Here is a 21,018-nt window from a genome sequence, read left to right on the forward strand (position 1 = left end):
ATATGGAAATCAAAATATGTTTCTACCTTGATCATGGATTGTCTGGTTAAATTTAGGTAAGTTATCTAATATCTGAAGATGTAGTTTCCTATCTCTATTTTCAAAAGAGGTAATTCTAACTTTCAAAATTATCAGAAAAATTTAAAAATTAAATGAGCTTTTTGCACTCATTATTTTGGTAGAAAATGTATTATTTAATTTATACACCTCTTCAGTTTAGTTCAGATCAGTCACTCAGTCGTGTCCAACTCTTTGTGACTCCATGAATCGCAGCACGCCAGGCCTCCTTGTCCATCACCAACTCCCAGACTTCACTCAAACTCACATCCAGCGAGTCGGAGATGCAATCCAGCCATCTCATCCTCTGTCATCCCCTTCTCCTCCTGCCCCTAATCCCTCCCAGCATCAGAGTATTTCCAATGAGTCAACTCTTCACATGAGGTGGCCAAAGTACTGGAGTTTCAGCTTTAGCATTAGTCCTTCCAAAGAACACCCAGGACCGATCTCCTTTAGGATGGACTGGTTGGATCTCCTTGCAGTCCAAGGGACTCTCAAGAGTCTTCTCCAACATCACAGTTCAAAGGCATCAATTCTTCAGCTCTCAGCTTTCTTCACAGTCCAATTCTCACATCCATACATGACTACTGGAAAAACCATAGCTTTGACTAGATGGACCTTTGTTGGCAAAGTAATATCTCTCCTTTTGAATATGCTGTCTAGATTGGTCATAACTTTCCTTCCAAGGAGTAAGCATCTTTTAATTTCATGGCTGCAGTCACCATCTGCAGTGATTTTGGAGCCCCCAAAAATAAACTCTGCCACTATTTCCACTGTTTCCCATCTATTTCCCATGAAGTGATGGGACCAGATGCCATGATCTTCATTTTCTGAATGTTGAGCTTTCAGCCAACTTTTTCACTCTCCTCTTTCACTTTCATCAAGAGGCTTTTTAGTTCCTCTTCACTTTCTGCCATAAGGGTGGTCTCATCTGCATATCTGAGGTTCTTGATATTTCTCCCAGCAATCTTGATTCCAGCTTGTGCTTCTTCCAGTCCAGCGTTTCTCATGATGTACTCTGCATATAAGTTAAATAAGCAGGGTATATATATAAAATAAGCAGGGACAATATATAGCCTTGACGTACTCCTTTTCCTATTTGGAACCAGTCTGTTGTTCCATGTCCAGTTCTAACTGTTGCTTCCTGACCTGCATACAGATTTCTCAAGAGGCAGGTCAGGTGGTCTGATATTCCCATCTCTTTCAGAATTTTCCACAGTTTATTGTGATCCACACAGTCAAAGGTTTTGGCATAGTCAATAGAGCAGAAATAGATGTTTTTCTGGAACTCTCTTGCTTTTTCGATATACCTCTTACTCTCTCATAAATTATTTTATAACATCTTAACTTGGGAGAGTACACTTATTTTTATTACCATATTTTCTGCTGTCAGCTACTTTTCCTGGTTACATGTGTGTTACTAAGGAATGTTATACATCTGAAGGTGGGCTACAGTCCATTTCAGGATGGAGATATAATAGAATGCTTGTGTCTTACTTTTAACAGTACACCATTCTAATTACTTCTCTCTGACTTTTAAACTAAGCCTTTCTTCTTTGGTCTGCTTCTATTATGTTATTTAACATTTGCTCAGTTCCAGTGAAAAAATTAAAATGTCCCTTTCCCAAATTTTCCTCTATTCTATTTCATAGATAAATATATATCATATTTAACCAGTTCATAGCAATTATTTACCTTTTGCATTTTTATGCAGTTTTCAAAAGTATTGTATCATTAATTTCCTGTTGGTTTAAACTCTCTCATGTCACAGTGAAAGTTGAATTTTAGTCATGTGATAAGGAGATAGAGAAATCCTTAACTACATAGTCTCTCTGAGAAACGGAGCTCTTCTCTACCTCCTCATTCACTGATTCTCTGAGATACAAATTATAATTTGCACATAGAAAGACCATCAAAGTAGAATTATAATAAACATTATCACTAGGCTAGGGAGGGGTGAGTTGAGAAGAGTTAGCTCAAAAACTGAATATTAATCCAGTGTATTAATCAGTGAATCATTAAATCTTATTCTCTATCTATCTGTCCTACATGGGACATTGCTCATGCAGAGGCAGCTCAATTATTTCAGGGTTCTGCAAGAAACTTTCCAACTTTGGGCAGAAAATGTTGACAAAATCAAAATTGTAGATAATTCATTTTTTCCCCATGCACTCGTTTTGCCTTTGAGCAAAGGTAAGCTCAGAAAATTGAAACTGCCTATACTAGTTCTGTCAGTTTTTACTCATTTGAACCTTGAATAAGTCACTTAATTTTTAGGATTCCGAAATACCCTTCTCTATAAAGTGTGGATTTTTGTGATGGTATCTGATCCCTTTCTTCTTCCAATAAGGTTTTTCTGAATCCTAAGAAATTCTCTACCATTCCAGAACTGAGTCATGTCTCATCTTCCATAGAAAAATTCAGAAATGATATTTATTGAGTGCTTACTACTAGATTGTATTTGCTGTTTGCTGCCTTAGTCCCATGACATCCAGATTCAGTCAGATATGTTAATGATCCAGGGTCTCTGTGACTTTATCATTCCACTGGTGTGATCTTAAACAGATGGATTTTATTAAGTCTTCCCTACCAATGTATATGAGGATGGCTGTTAAACTGTGATTCTCCATGTGATTTAACATATATTTTCTGATGATTTTTGTCAAACAAAGTATTCCAACCTGAATATGATGTCGTTTTTTGGTCAATAATATGGGCTCTGGACAGAAGCTGACCACCTGTATTCAAATCCTTATTTACACTCTTCTGAAGTTTCAAAAGTGTGACTTCGCTCTGTTCATCAAACAATTCCATAGTTTCTCAGTAAGAATTAAATGAGAATAAGTATTCCCCAATGGCTCAGCAGGTAAATATGCCTGCAATGCAGGAGATGCAGAAGATGCATGTTCTATCCCTGGGTCAGGAAGATCCCTGTAGGTGGAAATGGCAGTCCCCTCCAGTCTTCTTGCCTGAAAATTCCTACCGACAGTGGAGGCTGGTGGGCTACAGTCCAAAGGGTCACAGAGTCGAAAATGACTAAGCATGCATGCACACATGTAGAATAATGCCTAGAATGTGTTTTAAAATAAAATAGATGTTTGTCAGTCTTATGGCAAGTTAAATATTATCGTCAGATCTGAATACAATTAGCAAATTTCCTTAATTTCTATTATTTAAATTTGGTCTGTTTTTTTCAGAGACTAACCTCCTGAGTGCAGTATAACACATATGGAGAAATTTTTGGCGGCTTGGATTATTAGCCTTATGCTCACTCAATTTGGATTCTTCTTCACTCACCTGATACTTAATATTATTCTGGAAACTCGGGGAAGGAATTCAGAAACTAAATTTTAAAATTTGTCTTCAAAAAAAAAATCCACATAGACAACCCATTAGACTAGTAAAATCAATCCAACATAAAATAGAAACTACATTGAACATTGAAAGACATGAAGACATACTTCATAGACTAAAATATTGCTTCTCTAGTGAGTCAAGTTTGGTCTCAGCAAGGAAACTGTGCCCAAAGGCTGCTAATGAGAGAACAAGGCATCAATGTTCTTGCTATAAAAATTCAGACATCTGTACAGTTATAGCCAGTGAGAACAAAATAAACTGATCTCTGTGCATGGGAAACAACTAGTGGTAATAACAGTATTTAAAGTTTATTCTAATTTTAGAAGTTATTTATGAACATCATCTTAGAATCAAGTGACTCTTACCATGTTGTTCAAAGCAAAAGCAAAGCAAGCAAACACACAAAAAGTTTCACTGAAAGTGCACTAGTTTGCAAGGTTCGCGTGAGCATTTAGAAGCATATGTATTTACTAGAAGGTGACTAAACTGAAATTTTCCTAATGAATCGTAAATATCCAATGTCTCTTGGTAGATAATGTTATTTCTCTTTTCAAAGAAATCTATTTTTTAGTAAAACTTTCAGAGATTGTTTAATTTGAAAATTCTGAAATTTTCCTAATGAATCATAAGTACCCAATGTCTCTTGGTAGATACTATTATTTTTCTTTTCAAAGAAATCTATTTTTTTAGTAAAACTTTCAAAGATTGTTTAATTTGAAAATTAAACAATCTTTCTCCATTTGACCACTGCCTTTCCAAGATCTATAAACAAACCTATAAATTACTAATTTCAACACTGTCTCACTCGCCGTGAACTTTCCCCAGATCTAAGAAAGCTCTTCTCTAAAATTCTCCTTCCAAAACAGAGTTCAATAAGGGCACATGCAAAGCAATTCACATATAACAGGAAAATCACGAATGCAAATACAAGCCAGCAAAAGGGTAGTTGAATGCCAATTATACTTTTAGAATAGTTCTTGGAATATACAAGCTTTGTAGTCAATTAAGTAATGCGGTATTTAGAGAGGCAAATTAGAGCTATAATCCAGGATTTCAAAATGAAATAAATTATTTAACAAATTCACATAACCCACAAATCAGACTGCCAGATGTACCTGTGAAAATGTGACAAAAACAAGGTTGTTTAAAACTAACTCAGCAAAAATTTTTAAAGCAGTTGAACACTCAATAAGAATAGATTCCAGATTACAAATTACATCTTTATCTATTAAGTGTGATTCAAAAAACCTACCCCTAAAGTGTTCTTTGTGATTTTATATTATCTTAAGATTTTATGTGTCTGTGACAGATGTGTATTCTGAGGTAGCTGTCATAAATATGCAATATTTTTAAAAAGAAGTTCTTTTTATAAATATGATTACAATTATACTTAATCATAATTACAACAAATTAACCTTGATTAATATCAATTTTGTTAATTGTTTTGACTAACAAGAGTTTCCATATATTGGTCTATATTTTACTACCCTAGTTTACTATGGAAATTGAGAGAAATAACCACAGAAAAGGGATAACAGGGAATGAAGAAGATAGTATGATTGTTGGCTCCCCAAATACCAGTTATTGTTGTGAAGATATCTGAAATATAAAAGATCCCCATTGCTGCACTAGAATAGAATACATTTTGGCCATGATCATATACCATTTTCATAATGCCTTGCAACAATATCCTCAAAGAACAATGAACATCTATTATAACAACAAAAAAAAATTACCCTGATAGTCACATTTTTTAGTTAACATTACTTAGTTAAGATGTCATATAAATATCATCTGACTGATTAGGTACATGCCAAATTATTGTACATCACTTAATTCAACAAATTCATTCAGTGAAATACAATCATAACAAAATATTAATTTAAAAAACTTTTTGTTAATGGAAGGCTACGATTGCTTGACTTTTTATTTTGACTAAGACCAGATTCCTTAGAGTTCTGTAGTATTTGAAAACTCAGTTATCAGAAACTTTTAAATGCAGTCACTCAATAGTTGTAACTCAGTCTCAGGTGACTTAGGACATCAAGTTATGAAATGTACAAATCCTGTTTCTTCTTCTTCATCCCAGAACCATGATTCTGGTCTAGAGTTTGGAATTGAGAAGAAGCTTCTTCACCTGTACCTAGAATTGGGAATAGAACTTAGGGGGCATGTCTGCATGCATGCTCCATCATATCTGACTCTATATGACCCCAGGGACTACAGCCCCACCAGGCTCCTCTGTCCATGGGTTTTCCCAAGCAAGAATACTGGTGGGTTACCATTTCCTATTCCAGGGGATCTTTCTGACCCAGGGATCGAACTTGCATCTCCTGCATCTCCTAAATTAGCAGGTGGACTCTTAACCACTGCGCCATCACCAAGCAAGGCAAATACTATTCACTGGACAGTCATGGTTTATAGACAAGAAAGATTACAAATTCAGACACTAAAGGGAAACTGATATATGGGTCACAAAACCAGCCTTTTAGAAGAGATAAAGATGGGATACATCTTACTACATTTTGGATATCTGTCGTGTATAGAAGATGTGTGGGGAGGTCACCTGGAGGTGTCTGGGGAATGTCACACAGGTGGCTCTGAAGATGCATTTATGGGCTAGTAAAACCATGAATGATGTTGTACAGTGGGTGGCAAATCCAGTACTATGCTTCTTTTATTTTTTATACTCTTATAATCTTATTGAAAGCATTTTAACTGTCTTATTAAAAATGTTAACAGAATCAGGTTTTTATTTTTTTGCTAAGGTAAATACAATAAGAAGACATTTGATGCTTTTGAACTGCGGTGTTGGAGAAGACTCTTGAGAGTCCCTTGGGCTGCAAGGAGATCCAACCAGTCCATTATAATGGAGATCAGTCCTGGGATTTCTTTGGAAAGAATGATGCTAAAGCTGAAACTCCAGTACTTTGGCCACCTCATGCGAAGAGCTGACTCATTTGAAAAGACACCAGTGCTGGGAAAGATTGAGGGCAGGAGGAGAAGGGGACAACAGAGGATAAGGTGGTTGGATGGCATCACCGACTCTATGGATGTGGGTTTGGGTGAACTCTGGGAGTTGGTGGTGGACAGGGAGGCCTGGCATACTGCGGTTCATGGGGTCTCAAAGAGTCAGACATGACTGAGCAACTGAACTGAACTGATAGTATTAATAAGTAGTTAATATATGTTGAGTACTTAGTATGACCCAGCCATTGAACTAAACAGTTTGAGCCCCATAACCAAACAGTTATGATGTAATACTGATTTGGGCCTCCCTAGTAGCTCAGACAGTAAAGAATCCACTTGCAATGCAGGAGACCTGGGTAAGATCCCTGAACTGGGAAGATCCCCTGCAGGAGGGCATGGCAACCGACTCCAGTGTCTTGCCTGGAGCATCCCCATGGACAGAGGAGCCTGGTGGGCCACAGTCCATGGGATCACAGAGAGTCGGACATGACTAAGCACAGCACAGTTCAGTTCAGTTTGGTCTCAGTCATGTCTGACTCTCTGCGACCCCATGAACTGCAGCATGCCAGGCCTCCCTGTCCATCACCAACTCCTAGAGCTTGCTCAAACTCATGTCCATCAAGCTAGTGATGCCATCCAGCCATCTCATCCTCTGTCATCCTCTTCTCCTGCCTTCAGTCTTTCCCAGCATCAGGGTTTTTTCCATTGAGTTGGCTCCTCATATCAGGTGGGCTTCAGCAAGTGTCCTTCCAATGAATATGCAGGACTGATCTCCTTTAAGATTAACTGGGTTGATCTCCTTGCAGTCCAAGGGACTTTCAAGAGTCTTCTCCAACACCACAGTTCAAAAGCATCAATTCTTTGGTGCTCAGCTTTCTTTATGGTCCAACTCTCACATTCATACATGATTACTGGAAAAACCACAGCTTTAACTAGATAAACTTTTGTTGGCAAAGTAATGTCTCTGCTTTTTAATATGCTATCTAGTTTGGTCATAGCTTTTCTTCCAAGAAGCAAACACTTTTAATTTCATGGCTGTAGTCACCATCTGCAGTGATTTTGGAGCCCAAGACAGTAAAGTCTGTCACTGTTTCCCTTGTTTCCCCATCTGTTTGCCATGAAATGATTGGACTGGGTGCCATGATCTTCGTTTTTTTGAATGTTGAGTTTTAAGCCAGTTTTTTTCATTCTCTTCTTTCACTCTCTTCAAGAGGCCCTTTAGTTCTCTTTGCTTTCTGCCATAAGAGTGGTGTCATCTGAGTATCTGAGGTTATTGATATTTCTCCTGGCAATCTTGATTCCAGCTTGTGCTTCATCCAATCCAGCATTTCTCATGATGTACTAGGCATATAAGTTAAATAAGCAAGTTGACAATAGACAGCCTTGACATACTCCTTTCCCAATTTGGAACCAGTTTGTTGTTCCATGTCTAACTGTTTCATGTCCATGTTCCAGTTCTAACCAAGAACTATGAACAGAGGTTTGTGACATTGTACAGGAGGCAGTGATCAAGACCATCCCCAAGAAAAAGAAATGCAAAAAGGCAAAATGGTTGTCTGAGGAGGCCTTACAAATAGCTGAGAAAAGAAGAGAAGATAAAGGCAGAGGAAAAAGGAAAGATAAACCCAGCTGAATGCAGAGTTCCAAAGAATAGCAAGGAGAGATAAGAAAGCCTTCCCCAGCAATCAATGCAAAGAAATAGAGGAGAAAAATAGAAAGAGAAAGACTATAGATCTCTTCAAGAAAACTAGAGATACCAAGGGAATATTTCATTCAAAGATGGGCACAATAAAGGACAGAAACAGTATGGGCCTAAGAGAAGCAAAAGCACAGCCCAGTGATGATTTATTTATGTTTTACACGTGCTGTAACTAAAGTTCAACAAGGTTATATGACATCTCTTTGTAAAAAGGGAGAAAAATCATTTTAACGTGTATGCAATTACACTCTCTGCTGTTAGCTTTAAGTTTCTGTACCGTCTATCTTTTGAAATGATGATCTTCAGCATGAGCACATAAGCATATGAATAAATTACACACTACTTTTATCACTGGGGTTTGCTGACCCTTAGGTCAGAGTTTTACCAAGAAGACTGAAAATATGAGAAATCGTTTAGGGTAATGAAGGATTCTTTACAAAGTTAAGTCCCAGGAAATAATGTTCAATTCTGGAGAAAAAATTAATTGCTTTTTGGAGGGCTGGGGTTGGGTGAGGAAGGGTCAGGAAGAATTCATTTAAAGTGTCTTAGAACCAGTATTAACAGGAAAAAAGTGTACTGAAGAAAGAGCCACATCAAAGAGTGGATACTTGTGCCAATAATAAGAAATTGTTGTCTGTCCCAAGAATGTGGCATTTGGAAAAAATGAAAACAGTAGTAACCTAAATAAAACATTTATAATCAGATTTTTTATATAATTGAGTAATTGTGAGAACTGAATAATGTCAACATGACAGTTTTTCCTAGGATGTAATTGGAATACTTTACCATCATTCAAATCTTTGGATTTGCATTCCCACCCTTTTGAATGAAGGGCATCAGATTTAAAAACTACTCCGTCTGATTCTTTTCCTTAAGGAAGGAGTCTAGTGTAGACTCTAGATCCACTCTGCTTATGACCCAGGAGTTGGCGGAGGGTCACATTTCTCAATGCTGTATGCTTCCTATCTGCAAGATCATCTGGAGGAAGTGTGGAATACTGTCCATAAGGAAAAGCTAAGATTTGTGGTAGGAAACATGATCTCTTTGTCAGTTATTCCACATGTTATCATCATGTCTGCAGAATTTATTACAGGGGTTACAGTAAATGGATTTCTTATAATCATCAACTGTAATGAATTGGTCAAAAGCAGAAAGCTAACACCCATGCAACTCCTGTTCGTATGTATAGGGATGTCTAGATTTGGCGTACAGACTGTGTTAATGGTACAAGGTTTTTTCTCAGTGTTCTTTCCACGCTTTTATAGCACAAAAATCTATGGCACACCAATGCTGCTTTTTTGGATGTTTTTCAGCTCTGTCAGTCTCTGGTTTGCCACCTGTCTCTCTTTATTTTACTGCCTCAAGGTAACAGGCTTCACCCAGTGCTGTTTTCTTTGGCTGAAAGTCAGGATCTCAAAGTTAATGCCTTGGATGCTCCTGGGAAGCCTGCTGACCTCTATGAACATTGCAGCTCTGTGTGTCAAGGTGGATTACCCTAAAATTGTGGATATTGATATCCTCGGGAATGCCACAGCTAAGAGGATTAAACTCAACACAAAGCAAATTAATGAAGTTCTTCTCGTCAACTTGGCATTACTATTTCCTCTGACCATATTTATAATATGCACTGTTATATTATTCATTTCTCTCTACAAGCACACTCATCGGATGCAAAATGGACCTCCTGGTTTCAGAAACACCAGGACTGAAACCCATATTAATGCATTAAGAACAGTGATAACATTCTTTTGCTTCTTTATTTCTTACTTTTGTGCCTTCATGGTAAATATGACATTCAATATTCCTTATGGAAGTCATTGCTTCTTTGTGGTGAAGGATATTATGGCAGCATATCCCTCTGGTCATTCGGTTATAATGATCTGGAGTAATTCCAAGTTCCAGCAACCAATCAGGAGACTTCTCTGCCTCAGAAGGAGTCAGTGAAGTGGAGGATCAATGTAAAATATTTTGTACTTCCTTATCACGGATTCAATGGACTTGTGTTTTATTTTTGTTTACTTATGTGTTTTGTGTGTTCTCTCTCCACTGAAAGCACTGATTTTAATGTTGGATGGATGTCTCTTTTTCTAGGACCTGTGTACTTAATAAACATTATGACAGTAACATATAAATAACTAGTATTTACTTGCACTGGAATACCAGTTATATTAAAATTAAAAAAAAAAATACTAAGATTTCATTTCACTGACCAAAGTAATTCTGTTACCTGTCTTCTGGTTTAGATAATCAACATCACATTGATTTAGGCTAAGACTTGGAACAATATAATAATTTGGCTATTTGACTGCACATAGCTATTTTCCAAAGAGTATAATTTATAATAATTATACTAATTATAATAATTTAGTATAATTATTTAAAAATGCAAATTATATGTTGAAAGTATATGTCTGTCAGGGCAATGTACTTAGATACATGGGTTAATATCATGTTTTGCTGGATATACAGATTAAAGTCTTATTTTGCTAGATATACTTTTGAATTTAGTTACTAGTTCAGGTTGGTAAATGGTAAGGTCAAACAGAGCTGGCATACAGATACACAATATAACTGAAGAAATATTTTTTACAAGTTAAATAAACATTTTTCAATCCCTTGAGGTGTGAAAGTCATGCCCAAATTGGATGTGAGGGAGGTTGCTGACAATGAAGTTCTAGCATGATATCATTCAACTGGTGTTTTAATTTCCCTCCAACTGGGAATCTTGTCTGAGGTATGGCTGTTGCAAATGACTTGAAGATCTAAGGTAAAAGCTTTGATATCTATTGCAAGATTTGAATTGTTCTCCTCTTTTAAAATAAAAAATTCTGTTGTTTTGGGGAAGAAAATATTTTTTTTAATATCTTACATCTCAGAATATCTGTTCGAATCTGTGACATCCTCATTGGCTTTTAAACAAACAAAGAAGTCTAGTGGTCATTTTACTTGTAAATAAGTTGTAATTTAAATGGACTAAAAATTGCCAGGGTAAGGGAAAAAAAAACGAGATACGTGTGTAGGCATATGCATATGTATGTGTGAAGTCTTTTTTAACTTTACAAAATATTTCCACACACAGTTGCTTATTTCATTCTCAGAACATTTTGTAAAGTAGGCAGTAGAATAATCTCAGTTTTACAGTTGAGAAACGAAGGTTTGGAGAGGTTATTATATATGCCTACGTCCACTCAACTACACTCCTTGCTATAACTGAAACTCAAACCTGGTTCTTCTGTCACTAAAGTCAGTACACTCTCTGGTTTTCTTTCCATTATTCTTTATAGGCAACTTTAGGTTCTGAAAGTCGTGATAAGAAATGACACTCAACATATGACCTGTGACATCATATGGCCTTTCTTCATTATGTCCTAGAAAGATAATTTTCTTAGTGTCTGAAGTATTCTATTATTTGGTCAAGTTATTTGTTTTCTATTTCCTCTCATATTTGGTTTCCTGGCAGCCTGAGGAGCTATACATAGGTGCCCAACTCACATTATTTTACCATTTGACTCACGTGGTAGGGAAACTGCTGTAGCAGTCTCACTTTTATAGTCAGGTGGTACTAAACTCTTCCTTTGCTGGGAAAACTGTTATTAACTATGTTTAGTTATGTTAGTTATGTTATTAACTATGTTATTAACTGTGTTTGAGTTTTGCATAACTGTGTAACTGGAACTACCCTTCAGATTATAAAACAGACCTACACACTTTTGCATCACACCCCCTGGTCTCCTAAGCCAAACTGAAACTCTTACTCATGCTAGCGTCTAAATTATCCAGGGAATTGTGGCATATATTTCCATAGTGACATCTAATATCAGTAGGCCATTTACATCCTCTACTATGCTCATCTTTTTTTTAATTTAAAAAATAATATTAATAATTGTTTATTAAATTGTAAAATAATACACAATATAAAAATGTGGAAAATACAGAGGAATTTCCTGTCAGTCCAGTTATTAGGATTCCATGTGTTCACTGCTGAGGGCCCAAGTCTGATCCCTGGTCAGGGAGCTAAGATCCTATATGTCAAGTGTCATGGTCAAAAAAAACAAAACATTTAGAAAAATACAGAAATATTAGAAGTGAACCTGACACAATCACAGGTAAAATTTTCATATACATTCTTTGGTGGTTTGAAGTATATAGACATATAGGTATATGTAAGTATATATGTGTAGGTGGTGCTAGTGGTAAAGAACCCTCCTACCAGTGCAGGAGATGTAAGAGACATGGGTGCAATCCCTGGGTAAGAAAGATCCCCTGGAGGAGGGCAAGGCAATCCACTCCAATATTCTTGCCTGGAGAAGCCCATGCACAGAGGAGCCTGGTAGGCTACAGTCCATAAGGTCACAAAGAGTTGGACACGACTGAAGCAACTTAGCACAGCACAGCATAATTTATTATATTATGAGGAACTTGCTGTATACATACTTTATATTCTATGCTACCTTTGATTTAAATTATATGTGTGAAATTTTGCATATTTTAACAGCTTAATAATATTTTACTTTGTGGTTGTAACTTCGTTTTTAACCACTTTTCTATAACTAACCTGTATCTCCATTAACAAAGAGCACTATAGAGTTGAAAACAATGTTTATATTATTGAAGGGGAAAAAAAGAAGCTCACCCAAACAAAACAAAACACGTAAAATGTGAAATAAAAGTTTACAATCAAAAGAGGAGAATCTTAATAATATTTATACATTAGTACCAAATTGGTACTAATGCCTTGAAAAAATCTGGCCTGGGCATCTCTTGGCATGGGGGCTGTTGGCATGGGAAACTTTTGTGATGATGCTATGGGCTTGAATTTCCTTGGAATGGGTTTCAGGCTGGGAATATTTTAGAAAGAGGCTGTGTCATTGCAAGCATTCTAAGATTTCATAAAATCTGTAAAAAAAAAAAAAAAGCATCAATGCCTTTAAAAGGAATTTTAGTAGTTAGTAATTAATTTTCTATTCCAAAATTGCCTTTTTTGTGTATATTATGTCAAGAATCTTTGCAACCTAATAGAGAATATTCTAACTTGAAAATACAATAGAATTAGTCTAGAATTATCTAGACTTGAGTCTCACCTTCTAAATCTAACTTTCTAAAATAAATAAATAAATAAATCTAACTTTAGTATTTTTTCCTAAAGTTGATTATACATCAAAGTCACCTGGGAAGCATTTTTTAAATTGTGTATTCCCAGGCTTATCTTAAGACATACTGAATACAGTCTCTGGTACTGGAACCCGAAAAATCAAAATACGTTAATAAACCTACCCAGGAAATTCTGATTCAACTTTTTATGGACCAAGGTTTGTGACTTATTGCACTACAGCATATCAATGCTACTGATTGGAGCCTATTCCTGTCAAAATAAAGTCTTTTTTAGGAGAAATTTAATGGCATTTAAATAGTACTATTATCCATTACAAAACATTCAAGTTTTAACTCACCCTTTCATTTATACTCTTTTGGTTCATAGGAACTGATTTATATTTTAATTATCTAATGTAGCAATATATGGATTGCATGTGGAATGATAAAGAAATACTATCATGGGAATCCAAAAACAGAAGCCAGTGCTGGCTAGTCAAAGGCAGCCCATAGTGCCCAATAGCCATAATTTCTGGAACCTTCTCTAGTGCTCCTCCATGACTGTGAGTCAGCTCTCTCTGCCTGTCTATTTTCCTTCTCTCACTAGAGACAATCAGTCTCTACCTTCAATGTGTGTCTTTTAGTTTTCTCCTTGGATAACTCCGACCTCAGTATAATAACATGTCAGATTTTGCAAATCCTTCACTGAGCAGTCATGTCAAATTCAAACATTTACCAAGCAATCTCAAACATAAAAGAAACAGCAACCAATTCACAAGAGCTCTCAAAAGCTTTAATGAATCTATTCTTTAGATAATTGACATACAATAGCTTATTCTCAAATGCTCTCTTTACCAAACTTAGAAGTTGGTAACACACAATATTAGAAGTTGGAGGCAAAAGAAGAATCAAGCTCCTCCTAGTCCACAAAAAAACAGGATTACATGTTTCCAGATAAATTTCATGAAAATGTAAACAATCTGGCTTGGATTAACTCACCTAAGGGTTTTCAAAGACTTTTATATTTGCAAGTGTCTTTTATCTTTTCTAGTGTAATGTAACTGTCAACCTAGTTGTTTACCTTTTACAGAGAAATAGCCTTATGGCCAATTAGTTGTGCACTGAAATGATTTGAGGCAAAGATGTTTAGCGCAAAAATACAGAATAGGACTTTTTTAGGACTTAGGTAAAGCAAGGGGTACCCGTAGATTCCACAAAGACTTTTCATGTCACTGGGAGTGGGAGTTTGCAATCTGTAAATAGAAGTTCAGCTTATCTTCCCAATATGTTCTAGATAATGTTGTATCCAAACAGACTTCGTATTATAGGCAGGTGAGATCTTTACTGTATAAAACCGCATATACGTTATTCAGGAGATAAGCCAATACTGAAAGGTGCAGACGTTTTTATGTTTCCATCTCTTGGGCAAGTCACAGCTGATTCAAACCTAAAAATGAATTTGAGGATATCTATATTTATTCTGTTTCTTCTGACTTCTCCCTCAATAGTCACAGCCCTCTCTTCCTCCGATCAACACCATAGAATTTATATTTAATCAGTAAAAAGTTTTAGTTTCAGCTATTAGTTAGTAGAGAGAACACTTTTCTAGTTAAGCCCCAATATCTTGTGCCTCTTCTGTGTGACGCTGCTTAAATAGTAAATCTTTGGAAAGCTAAAAGCTTCCTCCGCACATACACACACATGTCTATTTAATCCCCTAAAAGGATAAGAATTACAAAATTTTATTAAGAACTGCTTCCCTTTTATTAAGCAAGCTTCCTAATTTTTACTAAAGGATAGATAGGGAAATTACCAATAAATTACACAAAAGTAATTTCAGGATGAAAAGATGCATGCAGGTTTTTTTTTTTTTTTTAGTTGGGGTTATGACTGTGTTACTCATAGTACTAGTGACACCAAACATTGATTTATTATCAGAAGGGAGAACTCTGATAATAGCATGAATTAACTGTATGTCAGTTACTTGACCTCTGATCATGGAGTAAAGAGATAAGGTCAGCTTCAATAAGGTGGTAAGTTCTAAAAATTAAACTCTCTGCATGCTTGACTTGGATGGAATGAATCTCGTTTGAGAGCCACTAAGGGATAGAATGAGAAAAAGGACAGGAAATAAAGGTATATCATATCAACTTTGCAATTTTTTTCTAGGGCTCAGCTGTGATTCTTTCAAGTTTAAGTTTGCATTTTCAGAGGCCCTTAGTTTTTGCAACATGTTTTACTATATAATTTTAAAAGTAGCTAAGTCTATCCTTTCGTCCCTTTTTTAAAAAATCTTACTTCCCCATTGCTGCTGCTGCTGCTGCTAAGTCACTTCAGTCATGTCTGACTCTGTGCAACCCCATAGACGGCAGCCCACCAGGCTCCCCTGTCTCTGGGATTCTCCAGGCAAGAACACTGGAGTGGGTTGCCATTTCCTTCTCCAATGCGTAAAAGTGAAAAGTGAAAGTGAAGTCGCTCATGTCTGACTTGTCTGACTCCTAGCGACCCCATGGACTGCAGCCTACCAGGCTCCTCCGTCCACGGGATTTGCCAGGCAAGAGTACTGGAGTGGATTGCCATTGCCTTCTCCACTTCCCCGTTATGGTCCATTATGGTTTTTTTCACTACCTAGCTTCACAGAAGTAAAATAAAATGATCAAATATTTTTCTTTAATCATCTTAAAATCGTTAATAGATTTTGGTTTTGCTGATTATTATCAATTTTTTTTTTTTTTTGGTTGCACTGTGTGACTTGCATTATCTAAATTCCCCAACCAGAGATTGAACCTGGGCCCTTAGCAGCAAAAGCACTGAGTTCTAACCACAGATCACCAGAGAACTCCCTAGTTTTACTTTTTAAATGTACATTAAGTTTTCTATAGCTCTATCAGTGTTCCCAAGTGTTCTAACATATGCACTGTAGTGTGTTAAAGCTTCTATAATTTTATTCATAAATTAAGTCTATGGCTCTATGGTCAGGTTAATGGTGACATCCAAGATGGTTAACACCAAAGGGGACCTTCCCAGACAGCTGCCGCCAGTCCTCCCGTCCCTGTAGTGAGCCCCTGCTGACTCACACCTCCACAGGAGACCCTCCAACACTAGCAACTTTGGTTGTTTCCTGTGGAGTTACTTCTCCTTTCCTCTATGTCTTGGTATGCACAAAATTTTGTTTGTGCTCTCCAAGACTGGAGTCTGTTTCCCCCAGTCCTGTGGAAGTCTTGTAATCAAATCCCACTGGCCCTCAAGGTCAGATTTCCTGGGGATTCCCAGTCCCTTTGTTGGATCCCCAGGCTGGGAAGCCTGATGTGGGGTTTTGAAACTTCACAACAGTGGGAGAACTTCTTTTGTACTAATGTTCTCCAGGTTGTAGGTCACCCACGCAGCAAGTATGGGATTGGATTTTATTGTGATTGCACCTCTCCTACCATCTGGCTGCAGCTTCTTCTTTGTCTTTGGACATGGGGTATCTTTTTTTTTGGTAGGTTTCAAGTCCTCCTGTCAATAGTCGTTCAGCAGCTAGTTATGCTTTTGGTGCTCTTGCAGGAGGAGATGAGTGCATGTCCTTCTACTCCACAATCTTGAACTGGAAGCCTGTAGGTTATTATTCTTAAGTACGTTTTGTACTATTTTGAAATTGGACAAACAGAACTGTCGGAAGAGTGTAATTTCCTTAGTTTTGTCTCGCTGCAATAAAGATGTGAAATAGTGGACCAGTGTAACATTTTGGTTACAGCTCAGAGTTTTATTTGATAAACAAAGAATAGTACACCCTTGAGGCATGAGGGTAGTTCAGTTCAGTTCAGTCTCTCAGTTGTGTCCGACTCTTTGCGACCCCATGAATCGCAGCATGCCAGGCCTCCCTGTCCAGCAGCAACTCCCGGAGTTCACTCAGACTCACGTCCATCGAGTCAGTGATGCCATCCAGCCATCTCATCCTCGGTCGTCCCCTTCTCCTCCTACCCCCAATCCCTCCCAGCATCAAAGTCTTTTCCAATGAGTCAACTCTTCACAGGAGGTGGCCAAAGTACTGGAGTTTCAGCTTTAGTATCATTCCTTCCAAAGAAATCCCAGGGCTGATCTCCTTCAGAATGGACTGGTTGGATCTCCTTGCAGTCCAAGGGACTCTCAAGAGTCTTCTCCAACACCACAGTTCAAAAGCATCCATTCTTTGCCACTCAGCCTTCTTCACAGTCCAACTCTCACATCCATACATGACCACAGGAAAAACCATAGCCTTGACTAGATGGACCTTAGTCGGCAAAGTAATGTCTCTGCTTTTGAATGTACTATCTAGGTTGCTCATAACTTTTCTTCCAAGGAGTAAGCATCTTTTAATTTCATGGCTACAATCACCATCTGCAGTGATTTTGGAGCCCCCCAAAATAAAGTCTGACACTGTTTCCACTGTTTTCCCATCTATTTCCCATGAAGTGATGGAACCGGATGCCATGATCTTTGTTTTCTGAATGTTGAGCTTTAAACCAACTTTTTCACTCTCCTCTTTCACTTTCATCAAGAGGCTTTTTAGTTCCTCTTCACTTTCTGCCATAAGGGTGGTGTCATCTGCATATCTGAGGTTATTGATATTTCTCCCGGCAATCTTGATTCCAGCTTGTGTTTCTTCCAGTCCAGCGTTTCTCATGATGTACTCTTCATAGAAGTTAAATAAGCAGGGTGACAATATACAGCCTTGATGTACTCCTTTTCCTATTTGGAACCAGTCTGTTGTTCCATGTCCAGTTCTAACTGTTGCTTCCTGACCTGCATACAGATTTCTCAAGAGGCAGGTCAGGTGGTCTGGTATTCCCATCTCTTTCAGAATTTTCCACAGTTTATTGTGATCCATGCAGTGAAAGGCTTTGGCATAGTCAATAAAGCAGAAATAGATGTTTTCCTGGAACTCTCTTGCTTTTTCCATGATCCAGCGGATGTTGGCGATTTGATCTCTCGCTCCTCTGCCTTTTCTAAAGCCAGCTTGAACATCAGGAAGTTCACGGTTCACGTATTGCTGAAGCCTGGCTTGGGGAATTTTAAGCATTACTTTACTAGCGTGTGAGATGAGTGCAATTGTGCAGTAGTTTGAGCATTCTTTGGCATTGCCTTTCTTTGGGATTGGAATGAAAACTGACCTTTTCCAGTCCTGTGGCCACTGCTGAGTTTTCCAAATTTGTTGGCATATTGAGTGCAGCACTTTCACAGCATCATCTTTCAGAATTTGAAATAGCTCAACTGGAATTCCATCACCTCCACTAGCTTTGTTTGTAGTGATGCTTTCTAAGGCCCACTTGACTTCACATTCCAGGATGTCTGGCTCTAGATGAATGATCACACCTTTGTGATTATCCGGGTCGTGAAGATCTTTTTTGTACAGTTCTTCTGTGTATCCTTGCCACCTCTTCTTAATATCTTCTGCTTCTGTTAGGTCCATACCATTTCTGTCCTTTATTGAGCCCATCTTTGCATGAAATGTTCCCTTGGTATCTCTAATTTTCTTGAAGGGATCTCTAGTCTTTCCCATTCTGTTGTTTTCCTCTATTTCTTTGCATTGATTGCTGCAGAAGGCTTTCTTATCTCTTCTTGCTATTCTTTGGAACTCTGCATTCAGATGGGTATATCTTTCCTTTTCTCCTTTGCTTTTCACTTCTCTTCTTTTCACAGCTATTTGTAAAGCTTCCCCAGACAGCCATTTTTCTTTTTTGCATTTCTTTTCCATGGGGATGGTCCAACTGCAAAGGAGAGGCCCCAACAAGTCTTGGCTTCCTCTTTTTATATGTTTTGTCTCCTCCCTTGTGAGCCTGCCCTATGCAAATTAGGTCTAGCCTGGAATTGGGTGTGTTTGTTTTACCTGAGGTTCTCACTCTGGTCCATGGATTTTTTCTTTCTTACCTTTTTGCGGGCTTTTCCCTTTCTTTGTCTTTTAACCACCACCCTTTTGGACTCCTTTTTCCCATTCTAACTATCGAACAGAACTAAAACTTTTTATCAGTACTTTGAGAAAAGAAGTAAATTATACTTGCGTTTACAAATGATGAACAATGTTAGTATTTTTAATTGGCATAAACGAGAGTAAATAATTATTTTAGAATGCTATGATGGGCAGCAGCTAATGAGGTGGTAAAACAAGAATTATCAACCACTGCAGAATGACAAAAGGACACCAGTATATGAAATGGGAGTGAAGAAAGGCACCAAGAGGCTGAAGGGTGAGAAGAGACAGGAAGAGGTGAGAAGACACCTCTTGGAAGCAGTCCATCTGCCCACCGAGGTTTCAGTCTCCCATTGTAAAGGACACCAAAAAGGGAGCACGGAAGTGCCACAAGGGAACCAAGCAGCCGATTAGGCAGCTAAGAGAGCAGCTTTACAGAACAATGACCTAGTAGGGGTTTTCACCTTAGTTCCACAGACTATTTTGCCAGAAACTCCTTCATATACCGAAGGTGAGACTCTTAAAGCTAAGAGTGAGAGCTTTCAAGAAGATCATATGGGGTGGTTTCAAAAGGAGGGTCTCCTTTTTCTGCCTGGGAACCTCCAATGGAAGTTGGTTAACTCCTTACAAGCTGCCACTCATTTAGGGGAAAAGGCCCTCCGAAGATGACTAGAAAGGTCCTTCAGAGGAACAGGCCTCCAGACGACTATAAGGCAAGTGGTCTCCTCTTGCCCACTTGCCAATTAAACAACCCTCAAGGAGCTCAAAGACCCTAGCTGGCCCAGCCCATCCAACAACGTGGCCAGGAGAGGACTGGCAGATGGACTTCACCCAGTTTCTCAAGGGCATAAGTAACTATTAGTCATGACAGATACATTCACAGGATGGATTGAAGGCTTTCCCACCAGGACTGAGAAGGCTGAGGAGGTAGTAAAAAAACTGCTCCATGAAATCATTCCAAGATTTGGCCTGCCTAGGTCATTGCAAAGTGACAGTGTGACATCATTTACTTCTAAGGTCAGCCAAATGATCTCTAAAGCATTGGGCATTACTTATTATCTCCATTGTGCCTGGAGGCCTCAGTCTTCAGGACAAGTAGAAAGAGCCAACCATTTCTTAAAATCGATGATAAAAATGATAACCCAAAAGACCTCCCTCAGATAGAAGGAGGCTTTACCAATAGCTCTGCACCCGTATTGCCCCTAAGGAACAGGCTGGTCTTGGTCCTTATGAGATGCTATTTGGGAGACATTTTGTTTATCTCAGTGACCTTTTCCTAGATCCAGAGGCTCAGACTGTCCAGTCTTATACCATGGCCATTGGACAATTCCAACAAGATATATGTTTGGGGGCATCAACCAGGGTCCAAAAGATTATAAAGAGCCACCACTATATGCTCCAGGAACTCAAGTCCTAATTAAAGTCTGGAAAGATGGGTCCCCAAAGGCTTAACTCCAGCCCACATGGAAGGGCCCCTATCCTGTAATATTTCTACCCCCACAGAAGTCAAGGTACCAGGATATGACTCCTGGATTCACTACTCACAAATCAAGCTGTGAAAGGAAACAGAGGAGGACACTCAATATACCTATGAGCTCTGGGACATCTCAGATACCCATTCAGGACTACAGATGAGTGCCATTCATATGAACACCATGAAAATTAAGTTTCTGGGGATAAGATTTCTCAGGATAGCTCTAAAGAGCCAACACAGGTTTTCAGGGGTTATACTCCAAAATAGGCAGGAGGTAGATCTCCTGATCCCTGAACAAGGAGGAACCTGAGCAATCTTGAATGAGACGTATTGTTTCTGGGTAAATACCTCCAGCTAAGTTTTAAAAAGTCTCACAGTCCTCAAGAAAAACATTCTGATCCTATGGGATATCAAAGAATGAGCTGGAGAGTCCTCAGGGTG

The 21,018-nt window shown here is 38.1% G+C and overlaps 1 protein-coding gene across 1 annotated transcript; it reads left to right on the plus strand.

Moving 5' to 3' along the window:
- The first annotated feature begins 9,118 nt into the window (after window positions 1-9,118).
- Window positions 9,119-10,027, plus strand: LOC128047065 (taste receptor type 2 member 1-like). The gene has a single exon (XM_052639260.1). It carries the CDS (start codon window positions 9,119-9,121, stop codon window positions 10,025-10,027), a length of 909 nt encoding a protein of 302 aa, XP_052495220.1.
- The last annotated feature ends 10,991 nt before the right edge of the window (window positions 10,028-21,018 follow it).

This window comes from Budorcas taxicolor, chromosome 4 (assembly GCF_023091745.1).
Source record: "Budorcas taxicolor isolate Tak-1 chromosome 4, Takin1.1, whole genome shotgun sequence".
NCBI lineage: Eukaryota > Metazoa > Chordata > Mammalia > Artiodactyla > Bovidae > Budorcas > Budorcas taxicolor.

Excerpts from the sequence above, each read along its gene's own strand:
- LOC128047065 (XM_052639260.1), top strand. The coding sequence starts at position 9,119 with ATGATCTCTTTGTCAGTTATTCCACATGTTATCATCATGTCTGCAGAA.